At 41.5% G+C, this 27050-nt stretch overlaps 1 protein-coding gene across 1 annotated transcript in view; it reads right to left on the bottom strand.

The window, feature by feature from the left end:
* Window positions 1-10281: 10281 nt before the first annotated feature.
* PARP1 (poly(ADP-ribose) polymerase 1) overlaps window positions 10282-27050 on the bottom strand; it is a 57947-nt gene continuing 41178 nt past the window's right edge. The window contains exons 14-23 of the mRNA XM_032766505.2: window positions 25608-25736; window positions 21004-21087; window positions 18201-18323; window positions 17005-17133; window positions 16386-16484; window positions 15547-15699; window positions 15028-15155; window positions 14584-14645; window positions 12790-12904; window positions 10282-10848 (exon numbers count right to left, since the gene is read on the bottom strand). Coding sequence (XP_032622396.1) covers window positions 10767-10848; window positions 12790-12904; window positions 14584-14645; window positions 15028-15155; window positions 15547-15699; window positions 16386-16484; window positions 17005-17133; window positions 18201-18323; window positions 21004-21087; window positions 25608-25736 — 1104 coding nt within the window. The 3' untranslated portion in view covers window positions 10282-10766. The remainder of the gene's footprint in view (window positions 10849-12789; window positions 12905-14583; window positions 14646-15027; window positions 15156-15546; window positions 15700-16385; window positions 16485-17004; window positions 17134-18200; window positions 18324-21003; window positions 21088-25607; window positions 25737-27050) is intronic.

Raw genomic sequence — 27050 nt, 5'->3', positions numbered from 1 at the left:
CATACTGTTATCGCTACAGAACCACGGTCCAGTTCTGAGCATCCCTCCTACTTATTCCCTAGTTTTGCAAATAAGGCTCCCTCCCTCCTCTCCAAACTGTCCCCCCAGCTTATTTACGCCTCCCTCCCCCGCGAGCCGTTGACATGAGGCTGTCAAGTGACGCAGTCCCCCTCTACTACCAGGCAGTGCAGGGGCAGTCGAATCAATTTAGCTTTTAGATGAGTGGCCCTACTGTGCCAGCCTAATGGTCCATCTAGTACAGCAGTTCTCAGACTTAATTGCACCATGACCCCCATCTGACAACAAAATTGCTACATGACCGAGGGGGAGCAGAGCCCAATCCCGAGCCCCACCACTCTGAGTGAGGGTGGAGCTTAGGCTTCAGCTTCAGTCCTGCCTCCCAGCAAGTCTAATGGGGGCCCTATTGAAAGGGGGGTGTGACTCATTTTTGGGTCCCAACCAATAGTTTGAGAACTCCTACTCTAGGGCCTACTCTCAACATCATCTAGGTGACTCTACCTGCCCTCATCCCTGTGTGCAGAATGTCTAGAAGTGCAGGACACTCAGCTCCACTTACTAGTGGTATCTCAAGAGCATTGGCTATCCTGCCTAGTAGCTCTTGAAACCGATGATAGTCATCGGGTGAGGCGGGAGGATGTTGATGGCACAGCCATGTGTAGGGCCAACAAAAGGAATCTCCCTACGTCCTTTGGCACCATCTATCCTCTATTCCAAGTGTCAACTCAACAAAGGATTGGGTGGCGAAACAGGAGAGTCCTCCTGTGCCAAAATAGTGAGGCCATAAGCTCCAGTATGGCCATTTTGGTTGATCCCGTTGTGCAGTGTCCAAGGAACTGGAATCCAGTGGCTCCTTGGCTGAGATAACGGAGGGAACTGCCACAGTGCCACCGGAACCCACTGGTAGTCATGTCTCCAGAACAGATGTGGCAGACCATGTCAAACAGCTGAATCCTCAGACTCAGAGAAACTGGAATCTGCATGAACTGTGGTGCCATCAGAAGGGGATGTATTAAAGGACTGTGGCCAACAGGCAGTAAATCTAATGTAGGAGAGGGGGCCCTCCCAGCAGCTGGATACACCAGAACACACTGAGATCTCTCTTCCCAGGGTAAACAGTTTTGTGAGGTCCGGGAGCACTGCCGAGTCTTCCCAGACTTAGTGATACCCAGTCTCTGGCTAGGACCAGGACTGGAAACAGGACTGGAAAAAGGATGTGTCTCTTGATCAACAATTCACAGGATGCCAGTGGAGCTGAAGCAGGATGGGTACATGGTTCCAGAACGAGGACTGGTGGACCCAGTGAACAGATAAGCAGCCTCTTACTGCTTTTGTAAGCCTTGGAATACATTGCTCCTCTGTGGCCAGAATTCATGGATGATGCTGCACTCTTCCTGGATTTGGAGGAAGACTTACTGTGGGGTCCATAGCACTGGTACCAACAGAGCTGGACAGAGGCTCCATGGTAGGGGGAGTGCTTTTAGATTGTTCAGGCCGATGTACAGAGTGGGTGTTCCCCTGCCAGGATCTGATTGCGGCCCCATGGTAACCTCCATGAGGTGCTTTTTGAGGTGAAGAGCTTGGCCTTCCCATGTAGGAGAAGGGAAGAAGAGGCAGATACTGCACCTGGATGCAGTGTGGGCTTCCCCTAAACAGTACAGTGCTGGAGCTTGTTGCTGATGGAAAACATACAAGGGCAGGAAGCACAGACTTTGAATCCTGACGTCTTTGGCATAATCCAGTACCCAGATCCTGGTGCTGGAAGGGGAGTGGATGGGAGGGAATTGTTTGGCCCCAAAACTGCCAAAGTGGCATCCCAAATCCTTAATCCTATAAAACTTCTAGGAACTAGAAAATTACTGTAAAAGCAAAATCTTAACTATGAACAAGACTAAAAGCAGTTTTTCTATAAAGTTTGGAAAATGCGTCACCAAGGGCAAGAGCCCAGCAGCAGCGCAGGCCATGTGGTGGTCAGAAGGAACTGGAGACACGGTCTTGTCTGCCCTGCTCTTTATCACCTTGGGCGAAACCACATGGCAGTGCAAGAGTGCATGCGCAGACTGATGAGCAATACTGCTTTGAAAAGCTCTGGCTCTGGGTGCATGTGCATATCCCTCAGTGGAATACAGTAGGGAACCTCACTCAAAAAAGAAAGGTGGATTCATACTGCTTGCCTAATTTCACACATTTGCATCTTTTATATGTGAGGCTTAAATAGCTAACATTTATGAAGAATTCTGCAGTATGTAAGAGTAACAACTGTGATCTGTGTTTTGGGAAGGAGATAGTTGTTGGGAAAAAAACCCACCTGTGTGCTTAAACACAGTTTAGTTGAGCAGAATAAACAGCAGGACAGACATGATAGTCTGAAACTTAGCATCCAGTCTCCATCTAACATTTCAGAAACAATATTGCTTATCTAAAAAGGGAGCTATTTAACAGCCATTCTTCCCTTTATCTTCCAGATGGAGATGTATCACCACAAGCGTTCCACATTGCACAGTATGAAACGAAGTGATTGCAGCCGGGAGATACAAATGGGGATGGTTAGCTTAACTGCTTTGTTTTATAAAGTGTTTCCATCAAATATATCAATAGAGAACATCTGATCATTATAGTTACACTGGTTATTACTGTAGAGACAATACTTTCCATCAAACGATTCACCTTGAGCAGAATATAGAAAGCAGTGGTCAAATAGAAGCAATATTTTGATTTGAAATACTGTTCAGTTTCTTTTGATTTGTTGTAAGAATATTTTCACTATTAGATGTTGAGCTTAGGTTCACAAAGCTCTGTAGGCCTAGACGTTATAGGACAAGCACTGCATGGATGTTTGCTTGTTTAGGATACCAATAGTCTTTGATTTTAGACTATGGGTTAGTCTGTGCAGTGAGAGACAGCCCGTGGTGGTGAATCACAGACTCTGGGTCTACAGACTCAGGCTCACGCAACAGTGTTAAAAATAGCTGTGTAAACATTCAGGCACAGACTCTGAAGCCAAGCGGTCTGCTTCCAGCTGTGTAGATGTACCTTATGTTGTCCTAGAACCAAAGAAATTCAGAATTAAGGCCGAAACTGTCCATACCTCACCATTTCCCCTCCTTATTATAGTAAGTGTGGAATATGAGATTGTTCCGTTTGGTAAAACGTAATATTTAAGCACAATGGATTCTATAAAGCGTATACTTTAAATGCAAGATTTCCTAGGTTGTGTGGGCTAAGTTATGCTCTTAGCTACGTTTCTTCAATTTCTTCTTTTCTTTTCTTTTTTTGGTACCATTAATTTTCTTTGAAAGATGCTCTGGGGGCTTGGATTTTGTACCAAAAGGGTGACAGCTAAAATTGTGGCAGCGTGTCTGACTGCTTCACACAGATAAGATGTTTGATTAATGACAATGAAATATCTTGAAAAAACTTCAGTTGAAACATAATTCTAAGTTGCAACTGGTAGCCGTGCCTTAAGCGAAGAAGTCATTCACTTGGCAGTTTTCAATATAGAAATTTAGCTTGACTTGTGGCAAAATTTTTCATGAAAGTAGGAATTTGTATTCCCAGGAATGGAAAAAAAGCCACTAGTACTTTGTTTCACAGGGACATTGGTGCTAGCACTTCATCTTCTGTACATGTTAAAAGGGCTCTGTATTCTCTTCTACTTCACTTAACTCAAATGTAAAGGCAAACACAGATTGGTCACCTGTGCATGATATTCCCTGCTATTGCAGGTAGGGGAAATAATGTTTGTTTATGAACATCTAGCTTCCTTAGGAGACAATTACAAGGCAACTCAAAGTATCATCTCTCTTCTTTTAAAATGAAGGCACGGACTTGCACATTCCAACTGACATTTTAAAAGGTAACCTGTAGTTTGTTTTTGCTCCTCTCTTTTATAAAAAAGGGTCCCCCTCCCCCACTTGTTTTGCCATCTTAGAAATATCAGCATGCCAACTCTGGTTTTGATGGAGGACTTGCTGGGATGGCCTCTATTAAGTCTGTCACATTGAATCTTTAACGAAGACTTTCTTCAAATGCTAAGTAGGCAAAATCCAAAATTTTTAAAACTATTAAAAATTCTTTCCTCTTAATTGTAAAACAATCTCTTGGCTCCTAAGATATTTGACTAGTTCACTAATCTTCACAGACCTCTACAACAGATTTTGCCTAAAATTTCCCTCCATTGCAGCTGTAATGGTGAGAGCTCTAGTGAAGGAGAAGTATTAGCAGTCACTGGTATTTATATCAGTGTGTCATCTAGAGCCACAGCATTAAAAAACATGGTGGCAAAGAAACCAGCAGTTGCCAGCCCCCACTGGAGCTAGACTGGAGGGAAATTTTAGGGGAAAAAGACTACCATAGACACAGCCAAATGGTCTGCAACTGTCGTTAGGACCTTAATTTATAATATTAAAAAAAGGAAGTACGATTAAAACCCCTTTTTAAAAGACACTTCCAGAGCTTCCACATCCCCCTTTGCAGGTCATCTTTAAGTTATTAGATCACAGGCTACAAATCAGCTGGACATTTCTTTAATGTTCCATTCAGCTGCAGTTGCTGCTGTTACAGATTTTGTAAAACACATCCCTGTTACACAGCATGTCACAGGAGTAAAGAATAACTACTTTATAATTTGGATTCCAGCATTAACAAGTTTTTACCTTTTGGCCTTTCACGAAAGCTACTATACCAGCGCATTCAAGCATTTTATGCCTTTTCATTTCTTGTATACATGGTATTTTCTACAAAATGCTACATATACAGAAAAATACTAGCAATCAGGTCAGGTGCAGTTTCTGCTGGCATTTGATGATCGCAGTTCTTAGGCCCCACACCTGAGCTATTCATTTTATTTGATTGTTCATGCCCTTTTATAGCATTTAAAACATGCCAATAGCTTACATTCAAATGGTACCATGTGTGATCATGGAGAGGAAAGGGGAGAACCTGAATGAAGATCTCAGATTCAAGCTGCATGGCATGGCAATGGCTCCATTTGTACTGACACACACATTATAGTGAAAAACAGATGTCCACAGTACTAGCAGCCTACCAGTCTATCATTAAATGTTGCTGACCACCTACCTTATACAGATGGAGATTCTCTAAATTGGCTTTGCTCATTCTTTTAAGAGGCTCTAAGGGTCGTAACAGGTTATTGAACTTAATGCCCTGAGCATCATCCTGACGTCCCCCAGAGCCCACTCATCACCCCTATTTTTCAACTACGCAAGACACTGAGATAATGTAAATCACTGTATTTCACTATTACCAAAGTGTTCTGTATCTCTTTTGTATATAGCGCAAATGATGCTATTTCCCAGGGGATGAAGAAAATTAGTTCAACACTTACCCTTGGGAAGATGATGATGATAGGAGGAAGAACATGTTTCGTGTCAGGAACTGAATGCTGTCTGGTCAGTAACAGCACTCTTGATGGACATTCTAGTGCAAGCTCTTTATCCTGCTGTATTCACCACTGTTCTGGGCCATTCAACACAGGCTAGAAATACCGTTTCACTTGTGACTAGCCAGCAGACCATGCTCTTTTCCTGGAGAGGCTTGCCATCTCTAGGACTACTGCATCACATTCTCAGTGGAAATGAATGTAATGGCCACACAGTAACTGAAGCCAGTTCATCATTCAGCATCCTGCCTCAAAATTGGGATAGATAAGACCAGTGCTCCACACTTTTTAGTGGCACCTGATCCAATTCCAGATGTACTTCAAGGTTTTGGACCCTGATCTTTAAAGCTCTGAATGAACTAGGGACAAGTATCTCTGGGCTGGTCTACACTAGGGGGGGAAATCGATCTAAGATACGCAACTTCAGCTACGTGAATATCGTAGCTGAAGTCGAAGTATCTTAGATCGAATTACCTACCATCCTCATGGCACAGGATCGACATCCGCAGCTCCCCGTCGACTCCGCTACTGCTGCTCGCTCCGGTGGAGTTCCGGAGTTGACAGGAGCGCGTTCGGGGAATCGATATATCACGTCTAGATGAGACATGATATATTGATCTCTGAGAAATCAATTGCTACCCGCCGATACGGTGGGTAGTGAAGACATAGCCTCTGATTGCCTCTCCCTCAAGTACCTGCAGTTAACACTAACCTTGCAGCTAGTTGTCTGTAAGCACTGAATTCTTGGTAGAGGGCCCCAAGCTGTAGAATTCCCCCCTCCTAAATCATCAGGATGAACCACTGTCTCTGTACTTTAGCTTCTTATTTTCATAGGGTCTCTTTTTCCTCCACAATTGAGATACAAAGTGGCTTGGCATTGTTCTATCTAACTAGAATAGCAACTAAAACAAGCACAGGGTACGAAATCTAGCTCTGAGTTGGTGTTATGCTTATGCCACCTAGAAACTATGGTAACAGATGCTTTATAACGCCAAGAAAAAAATAGCCTGACAGTAAATTTTTTACTACAGTGCATGAAGGTAGACAAAAAACAAAACAAAAAACTTAAGGAAAAAAATAGCAAATCATGTCTTTATAGTTAGAGCTTAATTTTATTTATATTTTAATCTTGTTATTTTACAAGTGGGGAAGACAGTTGAGCAGACCTAACTTCCCCTTTTGTTACTCCCAAACAGTGGAAATACTGAACTTTGTGCCCAAAACTTCTAATGCAAAAAACATTTGTCTCAGGGGCCAATCCTGCAAAAAACAGAGTACTCTTGGTGTTACATAGATTTCAGTGATATTGGCACATTTGCAGGATCAGGCTTTGGGTGAAATGGGTTTTCCATACTTTTAGATTAGAGCAGCCTGCAGGAAAACTGCCATAGCAATGTTATTTTAGCCACACTATGTGACCAGTCTTCTAGATGCCAGTGTATGAATGAAATGGAAATATTTTTTGGGAGGTAGCCCAGTACCTGTTCAAAGGTAGAAACCCAAGCTAGCTGCTGGCCAGATGTATGTAGTCCAGGGGTTCTCAAAGTGTGGGTCGGGACCCCAAAGTGAGTCATGACCCCCTTTTAATTGGGTTGCCAGAGGCAGTGGGGCTTGGGTAGGCTCAGGCTTCAGTCACCCTCCTCCTGGGATCATATAGTAATTTTTGTTGTCAGGAGGGGGGTCACAGTGCAATCAAGTTTGAGAACCCAGTGGAAACATCATTCTTTATAGTCAAAGACATAGCAGAAGGGATGCAACATGTAGAAAAGAAATATAACAAGCCAGAGTTGGAAGTCACCTAGTCTCACCAGTATTTTTCCTTTCATTTATGTGAACAGTGATTTCTTTTTTTTAAGAAACTCTTTGTCCACAGGCTTTAGTACTAAAGTGGTTTAAAGGGGAAGGATGGATGTGTGGTTAAGGTATTAGCCTGGCACTTAAGAGAGCTGGGTTCTGTTTCAATCTCAGCCGGAGACTTCCCATGGGAATGTGGGCAAGTCACTTACCCTCTGTAGTCTAGTTTCCATTTTAAAAGGGACATAATATTTCCATTTCTGCCTTGTCCATTTAGATTATAAACTCTTAAAAGGCAGAGACGCTCTTATCTCTTACCATGTGTTTAAGTGAGGCACTGTACAATGACCAATCTCAGCTGGGCCCCCTAGCAATACCATAATGCAAATAAATACCAGATTTATTCTTAAATGGCTTCTGCTGTAGTTCTCCTAATTCAGAAAATTCTACATTTGGTAACACTAACATAATTTCTTCCCAGCACATATAAATTGGAATCATTCCTATTTTGATCTAAACTCCTTAACCCTCCAAAAAACCACCGTTATTTAATGTTACAATTCCTTCTTTGAGAGTATTATGGTCAAATGCTGCCCTATACTTACTCAAGTCTGTTCCCTCCAATACACCTCTACCCCGATATGACGCTGTCCTCGGGAGCCAAAAATTCTTACTGCATTATAGGTGAAACCATGTTATATCAAACTTGCTTTGATCTGCCGGAGTGCGCAGACCCCCCGCCCCCCCAGTGCTGCTTTACCGTGTTATATCCAAATTTGTGTTATATCAGGTTGCATTATATTGGGGTAAAGGTGTATTCCAAATCTTATCTGGTATTTTAGTGACAAAATAGGTCTATGTTTTTCCTCTCATGTTAGTCCTGTAGATCAATACAGTTACAGGAAAATGACTCACACTGGTTCACACCATCAAAGAAAGAGGGGTTGTTTATCACTTACACTAAGGCACTCGTATGCCATGGTGGAAATATAACTACATGTATACCCACATTAAGGCCCTTCACATTGCTCTGGGAGTAAAAGGAACTTAGAGAATCAGGCACAGAGCTTTTATCACTGATGGTGATATCAGCCCAAAAATCAGGACAATTTTCTGATTCCAGGTTGGGTATGCAAGACTAAGGTTTAGGATTTTTTTTTTTAAACTTGTGAACTGAGCAACTTTAGCATGGAGTCAAGACAGTCAACATGAAACCCCACAAAGCCAATTATTCAGAGCAGAAACATACCAGTGTTCAGGGGTTCGGTTCATTTGATTTGACCTATAGGAAGTTGCAAGGTAAAATACACTGTGTTCAAGCTTATGATAGCTGGATTGCACTGTAAGTCTTCAGTTAAACAGGAAATGCTCTGGAGAATTAATTTTAAACTCAAATTCCAGTCTGTAATAGCAGGTTGCAGTCCAATGAAATCTCCAACAAAGACTTACACTAAAGGACACTCCTGTGTTGTGTTAATCTCCCTTCTCCCCACCCCCAATGAATCAGTTTTCCCCCTATTTCCTTAACTCTTTGCAATTCTCCTCTTACCCTGGGAAGGGGAAGAGGCTGCTGCTACACCCAGAGGAAGGTCTTGGCTTCCCAGTTCCTCATGTACCTGTGCTGTTCTCCCCTCCCTCCTTTTGTGAAAGGAACAACCAGTCAGGGGCCACTCTCCTCACCTTCTCTCTCTCTCTCAAAAAAAATCTTAACAGTACCAGCGGCTCTTATGTCACATCACTTACCTGCTCCTTCGCCGTTTCTTTCCCACAGAGCAACAGCAGCTCTCAATGTTCCCTCTATTGGCTCTTCATTCCCCTTATTCATTCATCCCAGCTGCAGCAGTAGTTGTCATGTAGGCAGCTTTCAGCCTTGAAACTCCTCTTTCAAAGGCAGTGGGACACCCCACGTTTTAGAAAGTACAAGTATCTAATGACTGGAATGCAACAAACCCAATGGGACACTTCAGAAAAAAAATCTCCCAGCAGCAAGCAGTTGAAAATCCCAGTGGACAATCCAACTTTAAATTCTACTCAGAACCATTGTGCACTGAAACCCAGTAATGCAGAGGCAGCAACTGATAGTTTGCCTTGCTTGTTGCATTAGCAACTGCCACTGTTCTTAGAACAGTGATTGCAATCTCACAACTTAATTATGTAAAAATCTGGTTCATACTCTAAAAATCAAGCATTTTCTCATTACTGTGGTTGCAGGCATTATGATATACATATTAGAACGATGCCCTGAATTTGGACTTTCCTCTGTTGAGATTCAGCCCATTTAAAATGTATGTATTTTAGCCCTCAACATGTGTAGTTTGTGAATGAGTCACAGAAGCAGGGTTATTAGTTATTTACTCCATGTTTTACCCTACATCTATCAAAACAATGTAGAAATGGATAGCTCAGGACATTAGGTAAGGAACACTTAAATACGAAGTCACCATGATCAAAAATCATCCCAGGTTGTTTTGTGGTCTGTGGGAAGTGAGTTAGTCTCTCTCTGGATTCAAAAGAAATACCCACATCACAAAAAATTACTATATTTAGAACTAATGGCACCTTCCGTTGACAGTCTATCAAGAGTGGTCAAGGACAAAATTGGCCATGGAAACTGAACGTGCATTTCAGCCTAGGTTAGGGCAAGCGAAGACTGCTGTATCCATGCAACACACTGGTTCTGTGGATCAGAAGAACACCAGCCTACAGGAACGAGCTTCACACCCCCCTACATCACATGAAAAAATGGTATTTAAGGAGGTTTGTTGAGGCTAACACTGAAAAAAACACAGCAACATGTGTTGGTGCTTTCCATGGACAGTTGCCACATTAGGCCTTGGTTTAACCAGAAACTACTTACTACTACCACCACTACCGACTGTTCATGGGGGAAAAAATCTCAATGGGCAGTCCAAGTTTTCATTCCAACATGATTGTGAGATGTGTCCACAGGTTTTAATGTTCAGTGTTTATATTTAGAGAGACATGGCGTGTTTAAAAGCATTACAAAAGAATACATTGAAACAATTTAACAAAAGCAATTCAATCATTTTGTAACATAAAAATAAAAGTTGTTAGTATGAAATTAGCTTTTATTTTTAACCTCAAAATAAATGCATGTTTAACATTTATTCAAAATCAAAACTGGAAGAGGATATTTTAAACAAGTGGGCAACTTATTTTTAAACAGCGCATCTATTTGTAAACATTCATAAATTCCTTTTCCTCTCCAACTCCATTTGGCTAAAATCCCCTTCCTTTTTTGGGGGGGAGGGGGTCTATCATCAATTCAAAGACACACTTGATAGCCCAAAAATTAGTAGTGGCTTAAAACAAAACCAGGTATTCATTCTTATCAGAATTCAGTTCCATGTGCTGCCACATATTTATATAAAAACCTCTTACTAAAGTGATTTACTAAACCTGGATTTAGTAACCTCGTCTGCATCTTAGCTCTTTGATACCTTGATAAGGGGAGTCAATGCGTAAGCATGTTAGAAGTCAGTACTAGAATGTAACTACATCATAACTCGTTAACAGGGCTTCTAAATAGGGTTCACCAGAGTGACGTCTTATAGTTGAACTTCAGTTTCAGCAGGTACTTCAAATTTACCTGAGCAACATCATAGACAATATATCTGAGAAGGAAACAGGGAGTTAAGGAACAGCTACTATAAAACAACAATATAAACATAACTTGGACTTCAACGGTGTTTGAATCTTGTCCTATGCAGATCTGAATGTAAAAGGAAGCTCATGATGTCAAATTCAAGGTACACGCCTGTATTTCTGCTTTAGTATTAGAACATTTCTCCCCCTCCCCACACACATTTTGTTTCCTTTTTAGTTTGCAGTGTGTTAAATAGAAGTCTATGTTCTATAAAATTCTGACAATATAAACAAAAGGAAAAGTGCTAGACTCTGCACATACTATAGGAAAATCAGCTTCAGCCTAAACTGAATCATGAACTCAGAAAAGCAAAACTGAACACCAAAATTAGACACACCTGATTTCCTGACCCCCCCCACAACCTTATTCCCCTCTTTGAATCAGAGACTATCGTGTAAACTGCTTACTTCAGAGCTCTGATCCAAAATCAGGAATAGGTAGAGTTACCAGACAGGAGCAGCACTAAAGAAAGCGTGATGGGAATCTCAAGAGACAAACTGACTGACTTGGACCAGGGACCACGTTTGCTGAAGATTATGTTTATGTAATGCCATTCTTGTCTGCCAGGACCTCATGGCGCCAAGTCACATGCTCAGTCCAAATATCAGGGACAAAGAAAAAGGTGTTGTCTGAACATGAGACTAAGGATCAGGAGTTCCTGAATACTAATCATATCTCTCTTACTATTTTCCAGTGTGAAGCCATTTAACCCCTGTTTCAGTTCCCCATCTATAAAAATAGAGAATACTTGCTAGCCTCACATGGGGATTGAAAATGAAAAACAGTGCAATTGTTGGCATTACTGAAATGGACCGAGACTAAGTTTCATTAGAAAAATAAGGCAGTTCACCTTGTCTGTTCATTTTTTCAACTTTTAATGCTACAAACCTACTTCTAAGAGGATGACTCCTAAGGGCAAGTCTCCACCACAGCGCAACACGTCTGGTGAAGACGTGTTATGCCGATGGGAGAGTGCTCTCCTGTTGGCATAATTACTTTTCCCTTGTCGAGAAGTGGAAGCTACGTTGGCAGGAGAGCATCTCCCGCTGGTATGGACAGTACAAAACTGGTGTTGCTGGGGGAACGGGGGTGCACTTTTTCACACCCCTGAGCAACGTAAGTTATATTGACTTAGGGTGTAGTGTAGACCTGCCCTAAAACTAGATTGAACAGATTCTCACTAAGTCTGATGTAGATTAAAACTAGTAGCGACAAGCCGAATGAGTAGCACATTAGTTGACTCCATTCTATGTTGTCAACTGAACTAAGATAGCAGTGATATTAAAAGCCAAAGCTGCCATATGCTCCCTGCTGCCAGCTCTTAAGATAGACAGCTTTATAGTGAAACAATTCACCCAAGAGCAGTCAGCTGAGTTCCTGACATGTCTAGAGATTGTTAATTTAAAAAGTTATTTGCTTAGTAGGATGGGAGGAAGTGTATCTAGTGGTCAGATCATCAATTTGGGAATCAAGACACACAGGTGCTATCCCTGGTTCCATCACTGACATACCATGAGTGCAGACAAATGAATTCTAGGTCTCTGTTTATCTATCCATCTAAATATAGTAAAAGCCTAATTCTCCCTCTCAAGCGCTGTGAAGTTTAAATTGTTTACAAAGAGCTTTGAAAGTGCTACAGAAGTGCAAAGTACTGTAGGTAACATAACTACTGACCATGTGTACTATTTCTTTTTATGCAGGGTTGATAATGACAGTTTCTTTAAACATTATTCTAAAATTGTTAGAGGGACTCTGCAAATTGTACCTTACTAACCACTCCATAAAATATCTAAAAGAAAAGGCTTCTGCATGTAAACTTCCTCTACTGTAATGGTGCTTACTAATAATTCTGCAAGTTATAATACAGAGAAATGCTTTCCAGTTAAAGTGGAATGATAGTAAAGGATACTCATTATACAGAAGACAGGTATCGCTAACTCCAGATGGAATCCCATTCCCTAAAGGAATATCTACACCATCTAGAGTGATAGTGGCTGAAGGATCAGGTGCAGTTTTGCCCAAACCTATGAAAGAGAAAGACAGTGTTACTTATAAGTCTGGAATGTAGGCAAAATCTTGTTTGCATAGTATCAGAAAAATTCTCACTAATGACAGTGTTACAGTCATTTATACAGTGCAATAGATGTGTATGATACTTTACAGACCATTACAAACACCATCCCCCTCCTCACAATGGCTGGTCATAAAAGACATTTGGGGAATCCTATGGTATGTCCAGTCTCTCTGGCATGAAGTTTAAATTTTCTTATTTCTTCAAATGAAACTGTGTACAATTGCCAGATTACCCATGCGCATTAAGAGCCCATTTCTGCTTGCACTGAAGTCAGAGGGATCTTATCCAGTTCCCATTTATGTCCACTGGAAATCAAGCACTTCAGCTTCAGCACAGCCTCACTTGTACTATAAGCCAGGGATTCTCAACCTTTTTCTTTCTGAGCAAACCTCCTCAGCTATAAAACCTCCATGGCCCAGCTGTGCCACAATAATTGTTTTTCTGCACATAATAGCTAGGACCAGCATTAGGGCGTAGCAAGCAGGGCAACTGCCTGAGGCCCCACACCACGGGGCACTACGAAGCTAAACTGCTCAGGCTTTGGCTTCAGCCGTGGGTGATGGGCTTCAGTGCCTCGGGCTGCAGTCCCGTGTGGCAGAACTTTGGCTTTCTGCCCTGGGCCCTAGTGAGTCTAACGCTGGCCATACTTGGTGGTTCCCCTGAAACCTGCTCACGGCCCTCCAGGGGGCCCCAGAGCCCTGGTTGAGAACCACTGCTGTAAGCTACAGATTTATATCCCAAGAGATCTTAAAAGTGACATTGACAGTGTACAGACTATATTCACTTTCCAGTTCTCACACACCGTTCCCAATACAGAGTACATTTAAACTGTAAAATTTAAATGAAATTAAACTAAAGAACTAATTCCTGTTCTCCGTATAAGACCCTCCTTGACATACAGTTAATTTGGGGCCTAATGTACTGTATACCTAAGTGGATACTTAAGTCAGATCTTTACTAGAGTTTATATCTTAAAGATCAAAGATGCCTTTCAGATCAACAAGATGTCCTTTGTTTAATCAGGGGCATTTGTCAAATGTTACTATTCCCCCAACTCTGGGGGTATAATTCTCAAAATTTATTAATTCCCTCTACAAATCCCTCAGAAAACAGGAACTTTTTTTTTTTAATTTTTTTTTTTAAGTAGCATTGTAAGAACAGCAATCGTTCGAATTCCAGCTTTTATCAGCAACAGACAAAAAACAGCTATTTATTCCCTGAATATTAAAGGCATTTTGAAAGTGTTATTCAAAATCCTTTACACTATTGGTTTATCAAGTAATATCCTACCTCCAGCAATGCCCAATACCAGATACTTCAGAGGCAAGTACAAAGCCCCCCAAGAACACCTACTTTATTGTTCAGTGCTACACTTGGATGAAAATTCCTGCCTGAACCTTAAAACAGCCAGCCAATACACTATGAAGCATGAAACAAGAGTCCCTCCCCCTCCCCACATGAAAATACATAAATACATTATCGAAGGTAACGTTATCCAATCCTTTTGAAAGACACAGCCATAGCACAAGACTAGCCTATTCTTTTCACGAAGCAAAAGCTGTCATGGGATGAAGCAGCAAAGATTGTTACAGTTATCGTCACCCTGATAATTTCTCAACTAAGCTTTACCTTTGACACTGTGTTTTCCCTTGGGCAATTTAGTTATGTGGGAAGCATTCTTTAGCTCATGCCTAGAAAGTAGAAAGAAGAACATTTCTGGAGGAGTTTAAAAGAACTTTTGTAGTGAAAAAATAAAGACATTTAGTTACATTACTATGAAGTTATTTTACATACTACGCCTTTAGAAGACAGCTGTGGTTTCTCCTTCCTTATTATAGTTATTACTATTCATGCTGTTTCTTTTTAAGGCAATATTCTCTAACTGCAGCACAGATTTTACTCAAATTATTCACTTATTTCAGGAGTTTCCAAAACTGTCCTCATTTAAGAAAGCTTTTAATGATTTCCAAGCAAACTGCAACAGGTTCTCATTGTCACTTGGATGAAGGGGTTTGTGGCTTAGGTGCTACCTTCTACAACTCTGAGCCAGTTAATAACATACAAGTTACTTACATGTTTCCAAGGGCAACCTCTCCCAGTAAGATTAAGCCTATTGGGTCAGTCTGAGATGTGTGACAGTAGTTGGCACTCTTGGACACCATGTCCGCAAAATAGATACCTTTACCGAACATGTAACCAGTCTGGGGATGGGAAAGGAAAAAGGTTATCAAAATAAAATCCCAGCTTCAAAGACCAAGCTGATGTTGAAACCATCTGCCTGGAATTCTCTCTGTATTAACTACAAGAGTAATGGTACAAAACAACCCCCAAGCACTGTCTGAGGTGTAACTCATTGGCAAACTTATTGACATGTTGCTCAGCAATCATTCTCTCTGGACAGCTTGAATAGCATTACATGTTCACAAAGGTCACTGGCCCCTCCTTATCTAGACATTCTCTTCTTTAGGCTCTTACCGATAGCGGCCACAGGAGACCACATGGATGGAGGAAGAAAAAGGTCTCAAGAGGAACATGATGAGTGGCACAACAATTATTTTTATGCACTTGTTTAACAAGTAGCATTTTACATACCACAGGAGCTTCAGGTGGAGCTATTCGGAGACCCTGTGAGAAGATGCCAGCAAAGTTGGTAGCACGGGAGCCATGCCAGAGCAGCTGGCGATTATGAAGCTGTCTGAACGGTTTGTAACGCTGACTTTCTCCTTCACGTTCAATCTTGAAGATCTTTATCATTTTAAAGAGGGAGAAAGGAAAACAAAAATCTCATCATTAATTGGTGCATGGCAAGATGGTCTGATCTTGAAAATGGGTTAATCTGTGCTAGGAAAGTTAACATACTAAGAGAAGCAAACTTCATACTGTCATAATCTAACTCCAGCTGCCAGTTATCTATAGCAAAGGTTACACCAGGACATTTCATTACAAGTTCTTTCCCCTAAGTACTGGCACTAGGCATAAGCAGACTCAAGGGGGCCCCCCATTTGCTTTTTTAATATGTGTTGGTAGGAAAGGGGCACCAAAATATTCCTTCGTAGGGCTCTGGGTGGGCTAGCACCACCTCTGTTCCCCACCCTCCTCTAATTTTTACTTGCTCACAGCTTTCTGAATAATTCTCCTTTGAGGTTGAAATTTTCCAGGTTTCTCTTAGGCCAAAGGTGATTTCCCCCTCTGGGTTTATTAAGAGACAAATGAAAATAAAAACATCTTGACAGCAAGACATGTCTAAAAACTTAGATGTGCAAATTCCTCCCCAGCTCCTTGCCTTGAGATTTTATTGTATTCATTCATGTAACAAGTACTTTCTATAACGGAAGCTCAGTAGTTATTCAACACACAAAAGAGACACTGAAGAAAGCAAAGGTGTATACACCAATTTTACACACTTAACTCCCCACCCCTTCAAAACTTACATCCACAACTTTTAGATCATATGCATTGTGGGTAGAGGCATGTGTATTCTTTACATACTGCTTTATGATCTTGGCTTCTTCTGAATCTTTATCAATAACCTGGGAGGAAAAAGCAGAACACAAATGGTTTCTTTTAAAAAATGCAGATTAATGTGATCCTGTTAGGTCGTTTTGGGGACTGAAAAATTTATCCTGCACTTGGTAGTGCCCCCCACTAAATCTCTTATTTATCACTAGGACAGACATGCCTCGGGCATCAAGAGTCGTTTTTTGGCCAAAATCAAATAATAATCTCTATGTGAGTTAAAGGGTGACATAAACTGTTATTGGAGGCTTGAAGAGACCGGGATATATGGGCTTTCCCCCATTTCACCCTTCAGGAGCACAAACAGGGCATTAGAATTAAGAGACTACTTTTGTAGAGATGGTGGAGTGAATACAGACATATATAATAGTATACTGGGAGCTCAACATGGGCATGATTTGTTCCCTGCTAGAGTGGAAAGCTGTATTTTTAGTTTACCAGCAGTGCCTTATTCATCTGTTATACTCCATACAAATGGATGCCAAGTTCATATTCACAGTCACTGACCACAGTCTACTATTCTATTTCATTTACCTTAATGTTAGTTTTAAGCTTTTCATAGTTGATGTCAATTGGGTCTTTATCGCCATCTTCATTTCCACCTCTGAGCAGACTGTAAGCGACCTCAATATCAAGCAGGTTGTCTAACATCTGCACTTTGGCCTGCATAATTTGAAGAGATTATTTTTCTTCCCATAGGAAAGTCTTTACAGCCTTAAGATCTTGTCCTGCAGTTGCTATGAGCATGTTAATGCCGAGATATTTATAAATGTCTGTGCACCACGGCCACAACACTTGGGTGGCTCGCATCAATAAAGCTATTTATAGAACATTCCTGTTAACAAAAACCCACCTATCCCTATTATAAAATCAATACTGCACCTGGGCAAACAGATCTGACATTTCTCTTTAAGCAAACCATCCCAGGTTCCAGAGGAGGGTGCAGATTTCAGAAGCCCTCCCCTGTTCTGCTACCAGCTATGGAAAGTTTAAGCTCCAGAACAGAGACCTCAAGTAAATTGTCAGACTTCATCTTCTGCAGAGGGTTATGGGGAAATAAGCAATTTCTCAGAGAAGTGGATCCCAGGGTGTGATGTCAAAAGCAGCTCAGTATCCATGAGGATTGTGTAGAACCTATATTAAGACCTGCTTGACCTTTTTCTCTGCTTTCACAAAGCTAAAAACAAATCCCCTCATTTTTCCCCTTTCCATTCAGTTTTGCTACTTTAAAACTTTACATCAGTAGATCCTTTGGCAAAGATATGCAACTGAGTATGTGCAGGAGTCAGGCTAATATTTTCAAGCCTGAAAACCTTAAGTTATCTCAACTTATACTGAGGAGGAATTTGGCCCAGAATCTCTGTAGCTGTATATAAGCCACAAAGCCTGTGAAGTGATGGTTAAGAGCTAGTTCAGCCTTTGCTATGCAAAGCACAGGAGACAATTCTTCAGACATTTCTGGATAACAGCTTAGCCAACTTAAACAGCATAGAAAGAAGCCTACACACTTAAACACAAAGCTACATTATAACAGTCACAGTCTTGCAGTGTCAAATAGGATTGCGAACAGTTCTGTCTGAAACAATGAAGCAATGGTCACTTAAATTGACCTAGTTAAATTCCTAGAAGGTGTTTCCTCATTCACATTTAACAAAATGCAAACCTTCTACATTTGAATATCAGGTGCCAGAGCTGCTTTCCACAATAAATATAATAAGTTTCATTAATACCTGGATATGTTCTAGGTTATTTAAGAGAGGTGGTTTCTTCATCCCAAAGTCATGAGGTATCAGGGTATAGAAGCGATTGGAGAGATCCAGTATCTGAGAATCACTGCCACCATCAGAAACTGCCTAAATGAGAAGAGGAGAAATGAATTCTGGGAAAGTTCTATGCAACAACAGATGCACTCAAGGTACTTGTTTTGAAAGACTAGTAAAAAGAAAAGTTACTAATACAAGGACACAGAAAACACAACCAAAGTGATTTTAATGCTGAAACCCAATTAAATGAATAAAGGGACAGTCCTGTTAAATCACTTCCCATGTTCCAAATCAAAATACCTACAGAAATACAATCATTTTTCAGTAAAGGAACAACTGATAAAGGAATAAGCTTGTTCGAAAAAAACCTGAGGTTCTGGTACACCAAAACGAACGACAATAAAACCGTAAGCGCAGACATGCTCACAGAGTGAACTAGAGAACAGTGGAGTGACTCATTTTGTTGCAGCATGCAGCTGACGTGCATTTACATTAAGTCTGGAAGTGCCCCTCTGCATGCCTCTTTTGGGTACCATACAGAGGACTTTTGTGAGCTCTCTGGACAATATTGACTAGCGATCCTTGGAATGCTCCAAATCATGCACAACAGTACTTTATAGCACCCAGAACAGATGAGCAGTAAAGCATGTTTAAATATATCATTAAGCAAACACACTCCCCTTCCAGCTTAGAACCTCATCTTGGAATGCAGTGAACAGAAGTAACTGCCACTCCACAGGAGCGTAAGGTCAAGCTCACTGTCAGTGCAACTCCACAGACTTCAGTGGATTAATCCCCCATTTATACCAGCAGCAGTGGATTTGGTCCTGTCTTAGGCAATATCTACACCAAGAGTGCCACAGCGGCATAGCTACGGTATCACAGCTATGCCTCTTGTAACCCTGTACTGTAGACACAGACTATGGTGATGGAAGGGGTTTTTCTATTGCTGAAGGAATTCTACTTCCTTGTGACACTGCAGTTAGGTTGACAGAGGCATTCTTCTGTCAACCTAACTGCATCTACACCAGGGGTTAGGTCAGCACAGATATGGTGCTCAGGAGAGTGGATTTTTTATACCCCAAGCGCTGTAACTATGGTGACCTAAGTTTTAAGTGTAGACCACACTTAACTTTACATGCTTAAAATGCTGTTCTTCCTAAAGAAGAACTTGGGTCTTTTTTACACTACAACTCTGAAGTAATTATATGTCCTCTTAGGGCTGGTCTGCACTGGAAACTTACATTGGCAGAGCTGTGTCTCGCATGTGTGAAAAATGCACACCTGAGATGTAGCTATGCCAACCTAATCCTAATCGGCAGCAAAAGGTAGACAAAAAAATTCTTCTGTTGACCTAGCTACTGCCTCTTGGGGAACTAGATTACCTACAGTGATGGAAGAACCCCTCCCCCCATTGCAGTAGTGAGTGTCTACGCTGAAGCACTGCAGCTGTCACCATAGCATTTTAAGTGCAGACAGCCTCAGTTACAGATGGTGTGATTAATAGTAATAGTGTCCTCAGCAACGGGTTAATTCAAAAAGAATGAAGCAGCCCCTTTACTGCAACCTAAAGTATGTACCCTTCCTCCATTAACTTTTAGTTGATCGAAACAAGTGTAACCTCTATAAAGTACAAATGCAGCAAGGAATCCAGCTGTGTTCTGAGCCCAGAATGACTTCTGAATTCCCTTGCTGGTTGTAAAGTCTGTTTCTTGCTCACTGGATCTGGGGAAAGGGGTAAAAAGTGAGGTGCCAAAGTTTACAGACAATATTAAGCTGCTCAAGATAGTTAAGACCAAAGTAGACAGTGAAGAACTTGAAAAGATCTCACAAAACTAAGTGATTGGGCAACAAAATGGCAAATGAAATTTTATGTGGATACATGTAAAGTAATGCATATTGGAAAAAATAACCCCAACTATACATACAATATGATGGGAGCTAATTTAGCTACAACTAATCAGGAAAAAGATCTTGGGAGTCATTGTGGATAGTTCTCTGAAGACGTCCACGCAATGTGCAGCGGTGGTCAAAAAAGCAAACAGGATGTTAGGAATCATTAAAAAGGGGATAGAGAATAAGACGAAGAATATCATCTTATTGCCCTTATATAAATCCAGGGTACACCCACAATTTGAATACTGCGTACAGATGTGGTCTCCTCATCTCAAAAAAGATATACTGGCATTAGAAAAGGTTCAGAGAAGGGCAACTAAAATGATTAGGGGTTTGGAACGGGTCCCATATGAGGAGAGTTTAAAGAGGTTAGGACTTTTCAGCTTGGAAAAGAGACTATGGAGGGATACAACAGAGGTATATAAAATCATGAGTGATGTGGAGAAAGTGAATAAGGAAAAGTTATTTACTTGTTCCCATAATATAAGAACTAGGGGCTGCCAAATGAAATTAATGGACAGCAGGTTTAAAACAAATAGAAGGAAATTCTTCTTCACACAGCGCAGTCAACCTGTGGAACTCCTTGCCTGAGGAGGTTGTGGAGGCTAGGACTATAACAGGGTTTAAAAAAGAACTGGATAAATTCATGGAGGTTATGTCCATTAATGGCTATTAGCCAGGATGGGTAAGGAATGGTGTCCCTAGCCTCTGTTTGTCAGAGGGTGGTGATGGACGGCAGGAGAGAGGTCACTTGATCATTACCTGTTAGGTTCACTCCCTCTGGGGCACCTGGCATTAGCCACTGTCGGTAGTCAGGATACTAGGCTGGATGGACCTTTGGTCTGACCGAGTACCACCATTCTTATATTCTTACCTGCTGAACCTCATTAAGGATGGAGTATGCACTCTGGATCTGCCTCTTGCTCAGCTTTCCCAGTGGCATCTTCTGGAGGTCAATCTAACAAGGAGATTTGTTGAAGCAATTAAAACAGGACTCCATTACAATGAAACCTCCATAGTTCCTCTCATCTGCCACCACAAAGATCCGAGTCTCCAGATAGAATACATTATATAAAAATTAAAAAACAGTTCAGAGCTGGCATTTATCTGCATGGGCTGAAGAATGAATAGAGCAGTGCAGCCAGAATATGGACAAGTTATCTCCCAATGAGATAAAATTATGTCTGTAACTTAAGATCATGTGCGGTACTTGGGCTGAACAAAATAAGTCTTTCAGTATAACGTTTAATATTTACCTAATGCCATAAGCATTCATGACCTTTTACAATTAGGTCTGCTGCTGGAGAAACCAATATAAAGGGCAGTTTGAACAGAATAAAATATCCTTCAGATCACATAATGTGCCCAATATTTTGACTGCAGTAACAGTTCAAGCGTACTCCATTTTCAGCACTTGCACTTGGCACCTGTAAACTGCAGAGTAAAGCATGAGGAAGTTGTATTCGGTATTCTGCATACAGAGTGCTCCATCAAGGCACATGTTAACTAAAAGTGTAATCTCACAGTACAAGTTATGCTTCTGTTTTCCACATTTTATTTACTAATTTGTTTTAGAAATAGATGTTGCCTGGCACCCCCACCTATCTCATCCTCCCCACATTTTGGGCAAACTAATTAACCCCCCCAGATATTAATTCTTCTAGTGGTTCACCTCTCAAGACTTTCCCAGATCTCTCTCTGGTCTGGTAGCACAATTTTGAACAGCTGGAGCTTGGGAGTTATAGTTTAAAACTAGACCTTTTCATGCACCAGCTTTGTAATGAAGAAGTATGCAACAGCATTTAACAAAGCTCCATTTTAACTGAATGTTTTACATGAGGTTATGGATATGCTCTATGGACATCAGCAGTCCTCACAGAACACCCCTCAGCTTGTCAGGTCAGTGCTATTTGTGTAAGTAGAGCACTGACAGGCACCAAGTCCAAAACCCTCATCCCAGAGAGGAAAACTGTAGAGTGGCTGGTTCAAAACAGGATTCAGTGGCAGAACCCTCTAGGAAACTCAACAAATCGTTTACTGTTGGATAAATTTTATTTTATTCATTAAATTGAAGTTAAAATTCTCAGCTACACATGCACACCCCTTCTGCAAAGGAACCTGGGATTCTCTTCTGAACCAGTGAGCCCTGCCACCCAAGTGCTGAAGTAATTTGCATGATAATTTGCACCTTGTATCACGGTACAGAGATTTGCTTCCCCCTCCTGCTGCATCTATAACTGATGAAATCCAGCTATAAAGAAAAATCAAGCTGGGCTGAGAGATAGAGGTCACAGCCTCAGATATGACAGAGTGCAACTTACGATATCTTGGGGACATTCACGTAGAGGGACACATGAACTTCCAGGAGAAATAAGACAAAGATAGTCATAATCAGACAAAACATTCTCAGTGATGACAATTTAGGCTAGCCACTGCCTAGACCAATGCACGTTCCCTAACAGCAAGATCTATTAGATTGTTATGTAGCCTCCCAAGAGACCAGGTCTGGGCTGAAGTGCTGGAAGCCCATTCTTCAAGTCACTTAAAATTAGCCTTACCAGGGTGGAGTGGTAATCTCCAACTGCTATATAGGAAGTAGAGTAGCAAACAAGATGTAAAACTATGATTTTAAGCTGCAAAGCAACATGGATCTGATCTGTTTAACTTTGGACAAAACAGCACAGAGATCATGAAGCATCAGGTCTAGATCAATAATATAGCCCCTTTGCTGCTGCCAAATGTATCAGGTATATTGTCAGAATCACCTCCAGTACAGTCACATGCACCAAGTGGAATACGACAACAAAAGAACACAGAAGCTGCAGACACATGGAGTACCAGCAGCATACACCAATGCTTTGTGAAGGGGTAATGTAGTACTTCGCCTCAGTGCTCAATGTCAGGGTCTTCAGCCAGGAATGAGAATGGACAGCACTAGGGTAGTTCAGGTGCTAGTCCATTTAGCAGGTGTTTACTACAATGCAATTGTAACAGGACTGGTACAGGGTTAAGTGAGGGGAAGTCTTTAAAGAATCAGAAAGCTGAAGAGAGTCTTCAGGTCACCTCCGTCATGAAAATGATCCTTTATATCACAGCAAGTCTAACGCAAGCTATCTACACACATTGGGAGTGCCTGGATACGGTGCAGTAGATAAAAGCACATGAAATCAGGTGGATGAAAGGACTTAATAAACCCCTTGGGGAGACTGCATACAGTTTTTTGGCTTCCTAGCAGAGGCAAATATTCTTCCCTCATTGGAAAGAGCTGCTGCTCCCAAGCATGGGATAATAATGAAGTCAGAATCTAACAGGAAGAGCAAGTCTCCATTCAAGCTCTAGGGGCCATACAGATCCTCAGATGGCACAAATTAGCATGGTTCCAATGGAGCTAATTTTCTCCAGATGATCAAACACTACTGGGAATGGAGAATCATTAGCACTTATTTTAGAAGCTTTAATCCAAAATCTGCTTTCAAAAGCCACAAAATATACAGGAAAATCTCCTATCATAGATGCTTCAGAATGTGCTTGCACACTAAAAGGACTTCAGGTATACAGCATTTCACTGCACATGACAAACTGAAGTACAGCTGTAGAAACGGTGGTATGCAAATTAAACTGTATGCCACAGAGAGCATGCAACACCTCTTTCAATATGTAATTTTATGCTAGGTAAATTAAAGTACCTTTCTAGGCTGATCAAAGAAAGCAAGAGAGAAAAGTTGTTTAACATTACAGATGCCCTGACATGCAGCAGTTCATCCACAGCATTAAAAATAGATTTGGAGACTGCAAATGAAAGTTAGTACACATATTTATATGCATGGAGCAAGGCAGGCATATGGCCCTACTTCAACTGTGCAATGATTATCAAAAAATAGTGGCTGAGTTGTGGACAAGGCATGGAAAATTGCGGAAAAGTAATAATGGACCTTATTATTTGCAGTAATAAAGCCCATTATTATTTTTCCGTGATTTTGCGCTGTGGGCTGCCCGGGGCCTCCACTGTCAATCTTGCGCAGAACGGGGCTCCCGCTCTCAAACTGCAGCGGAAGCCTAATATTGAGGAATCCGCAATTTCCGCAATATTGAAAGATAAGTAGAGACTTAGGCAGGCACTACCAAACCATTCTCAGCCCCACCTGTTTGGATTCATAGCTATATTATTCTAAAGACACAGGAAGAAGGGTGGATCAGTGTTTTTTCCCTCAACTGAAAGAGTGGTGAGCCACTGACCACATGTCTACTCTCCAATCTTAAATTGACCTATGTTAGGTCGACTTACAGCCACCACAGTAATTACTACCCTCCTTCTGTTTGTGACGTGCATCTTGGTGGGGTGGGGGGAGGGCGGGCGGTGGCTGAGAGCCAAGGCTTTCAGGTCTGCGCAGCTCCCTGTAGGGAGCAGGGGGATAGCCGCTTGGGGCTTCTTGCCTCCCATCAGCCAGAGAGCAGCCACCTGGGGCCTCTCGTCTTTGGTGGGGAAATCCACACCCAGAGTCCAGTCAGCTGCCATGTTCCGGGGGTAGGAGAGAGTCGGGACCCCAGGGGCAGCAGGGCTCCCAGCAGGAAGCGGGGAGCCAGGATGGCAGCAGCCCGGCTGGGGAGCCAGGAGCCAGCTTTCTTGTCGATTTCACAGCCAATGTAAGGAACGCAGTGTACACAGACACTGCCTCACCCTAACTACACTGACATAAGGCCTACCCCTCTTGTGGAGGTGGGATTATTATGTCGGTGTATTAGGGTAACTTACATTGGTGCGAGCAAGGCTGTAGTGTAGACACTGATATAGCGAGGTTGATATAAGCTGCCTTATGTCAACCTAACTCCGTAGTGTAGAGCAAGCCTTAAAACCATTACACAAGAATCCGGCACTTAACATGGCTGAGAGTAGAAAATAGGCTTTATTAAAACATCACCTTAATGCACGTATCAGCTTTCTGTGCACCTCCAGGGTCTCTGTTATTTAAATTTACTAATAATAGTTTTACTTGTGTCAGGGCTGCAGACCCAGAAGGGTGTTTCTTGCCTCATGTATCAGTGGCCATCTGAGTTAAGATTCCAAAATCTCTAGTAATGGTGATGATGTGCATAACACAGAGGAATACAGAATGATTTTCCTGATCCCAGGTTGAGCTTACAAGACGAACAGACAGAAAAGTCTCCTTTAGTTTTACAAGCTGAGAACATTCAATATAAACATCACTAATGAAAGAGATGCGCCAAGATGACATTTGTACAGTTATGATTGAAGTGTCATATATGGGTTTTTTTTTAAACTAGTGATAAAGGCTAGTTAGACATTCCCCCGCCACACCCCCTTATCATAGGGCCTGATTCAATGTCCTCCAACTGATTCCCATTGACAGTGCTGGATCAGATCCACAGTGCGAACGGCCTGCTGCTGCCAGCATAACTATTGTGTCTAGTGGGAAGGAGTGACTAGAAACAAGCAACATTAAATAAAAGTGCAAATACCTCAAATTCCACCATGGCTTTCTTCATGCTCTCCACATCAAAGATCATCTTAATAAGGTCCTGGACTGGCTTAGGAAGCTTTGACTTGGTCCCAGCACTCACTGTCAGTTTCCTCACAGCTTCTTCATCCTAGAAAGAGTAAACACAAACATGCCAAGGGATAAGGGAAATGTATTGATTGTCATGGTAACAACTCAAAGCCAAGTTAGAGAGGGCATACTATTGTATACATGCCTGAATTTGGTGGGAAATGTGGGGTATTGCTCTGAGAATACAAAGCAATGGGTCATTAAGTCTGTATTAAAAAAAACTGAATAATTGTTAACTTGACATACGGTATGTGATTTCAAGAGGTGCTCCATGTAAATGCAAGTTAAATTTAGAAGAACGTATTTTTCATCTTCACACTTGCTTTGGGTGAAGCAGCAAAATACAATATTAAATAGATTTTCTTTTTCAACATACTTAGCATGTATGTAGATCTTGATTTTAGACTTGATTTTAACAAATAGGGAGGAACTCATTAAGAATTTGAAAGTAGAAGGAAGCTTGGGTGAAAGTGATCATGAAATCATAAGAGTTTGCAATTCTAAGGAAGGGAAGAAGGGAGTACAGCAAAATAGAGACCATGGATTTCAGGAAGGCGGACTTTGGTTAAGCTCAGAGAGGCTAATAGGTAAGGTCCATGGGAATCAAGACTGAGGGGGGGAAACAACTGAGGAGAGTTGGCATTTTTCAAAGGGACACTATAAGGCCCAAAGTAAGCTATTACGATGGTAGGAAAGACAGAAAATTTGCAAAAGACCACCTGGCTTAACCATGAGATCTTGCATGACCTACAAAAAAAAGGTCATATAAAAAATGGAAACTAGGACAGATCACAAGAGAGAATACAGGCAAACAACACAGGAATGCAGGGCAGATTAGAAAGGCAAAGCACAAAATGAGCTCAAACTAGCTATGGAATAAAGGGAAACAAAGAACTGTTTTCAATACATAGAAGCAAGAGGAAGACCAAGGACAGGTAGGTCACTGCGCAGTGAGGAGGAGAAACATAACCGGAAACTTGGAAATGGCAGAGATGCTTATGACTTCTTTGTTTCGGTCTTCACTGAAGTCGAAGAATGTCTAACAGTGATGCTTATGGAAGGGGGTAGTTAGAAATAAAATAAAAAAAAGAGCAAGTTAAAAATCACTTAGAAAAGTTAGATGCCTGCAAGTCACCGGGGCCTGATGAAATGCATCCTAGAATACTCAAGGAGTTAATAGAGGAGGTATCTGAGCCTCTAGTTATTATCTTTGGAAGATCATGGGAGACGGGAGATTCCAGAAGGCTGGAAAAGGGCAAATATAGTGCCCATCTATAAAAGGGAAATAAAAACTAGGAAACTACAGACCAGTTAGTTTAACTTCTGTGCCAGAGAAGATAATATCTCTCTCTTT

This window comes from Chelonoidis abingdonii, chromosome 3, assembly GCF_003597395.2.
Source record: "Chelonoidis abingdonii isolate Lonesome George chromosome 3, CheloAbing_2.0, whole genome shotgun sequence".
Classification (NCBI taxonomy): domain Eukaryota; kingdom Metazoa; phylum Chordata; order Testudines; family Testudinidae; genus Chelonoidis; species Chelonoidis abingdonii.
Note: the sequence above shows the minus strand (reverse complement) of the source record. Positions and strands in the feature narration are given on the sequence as shown.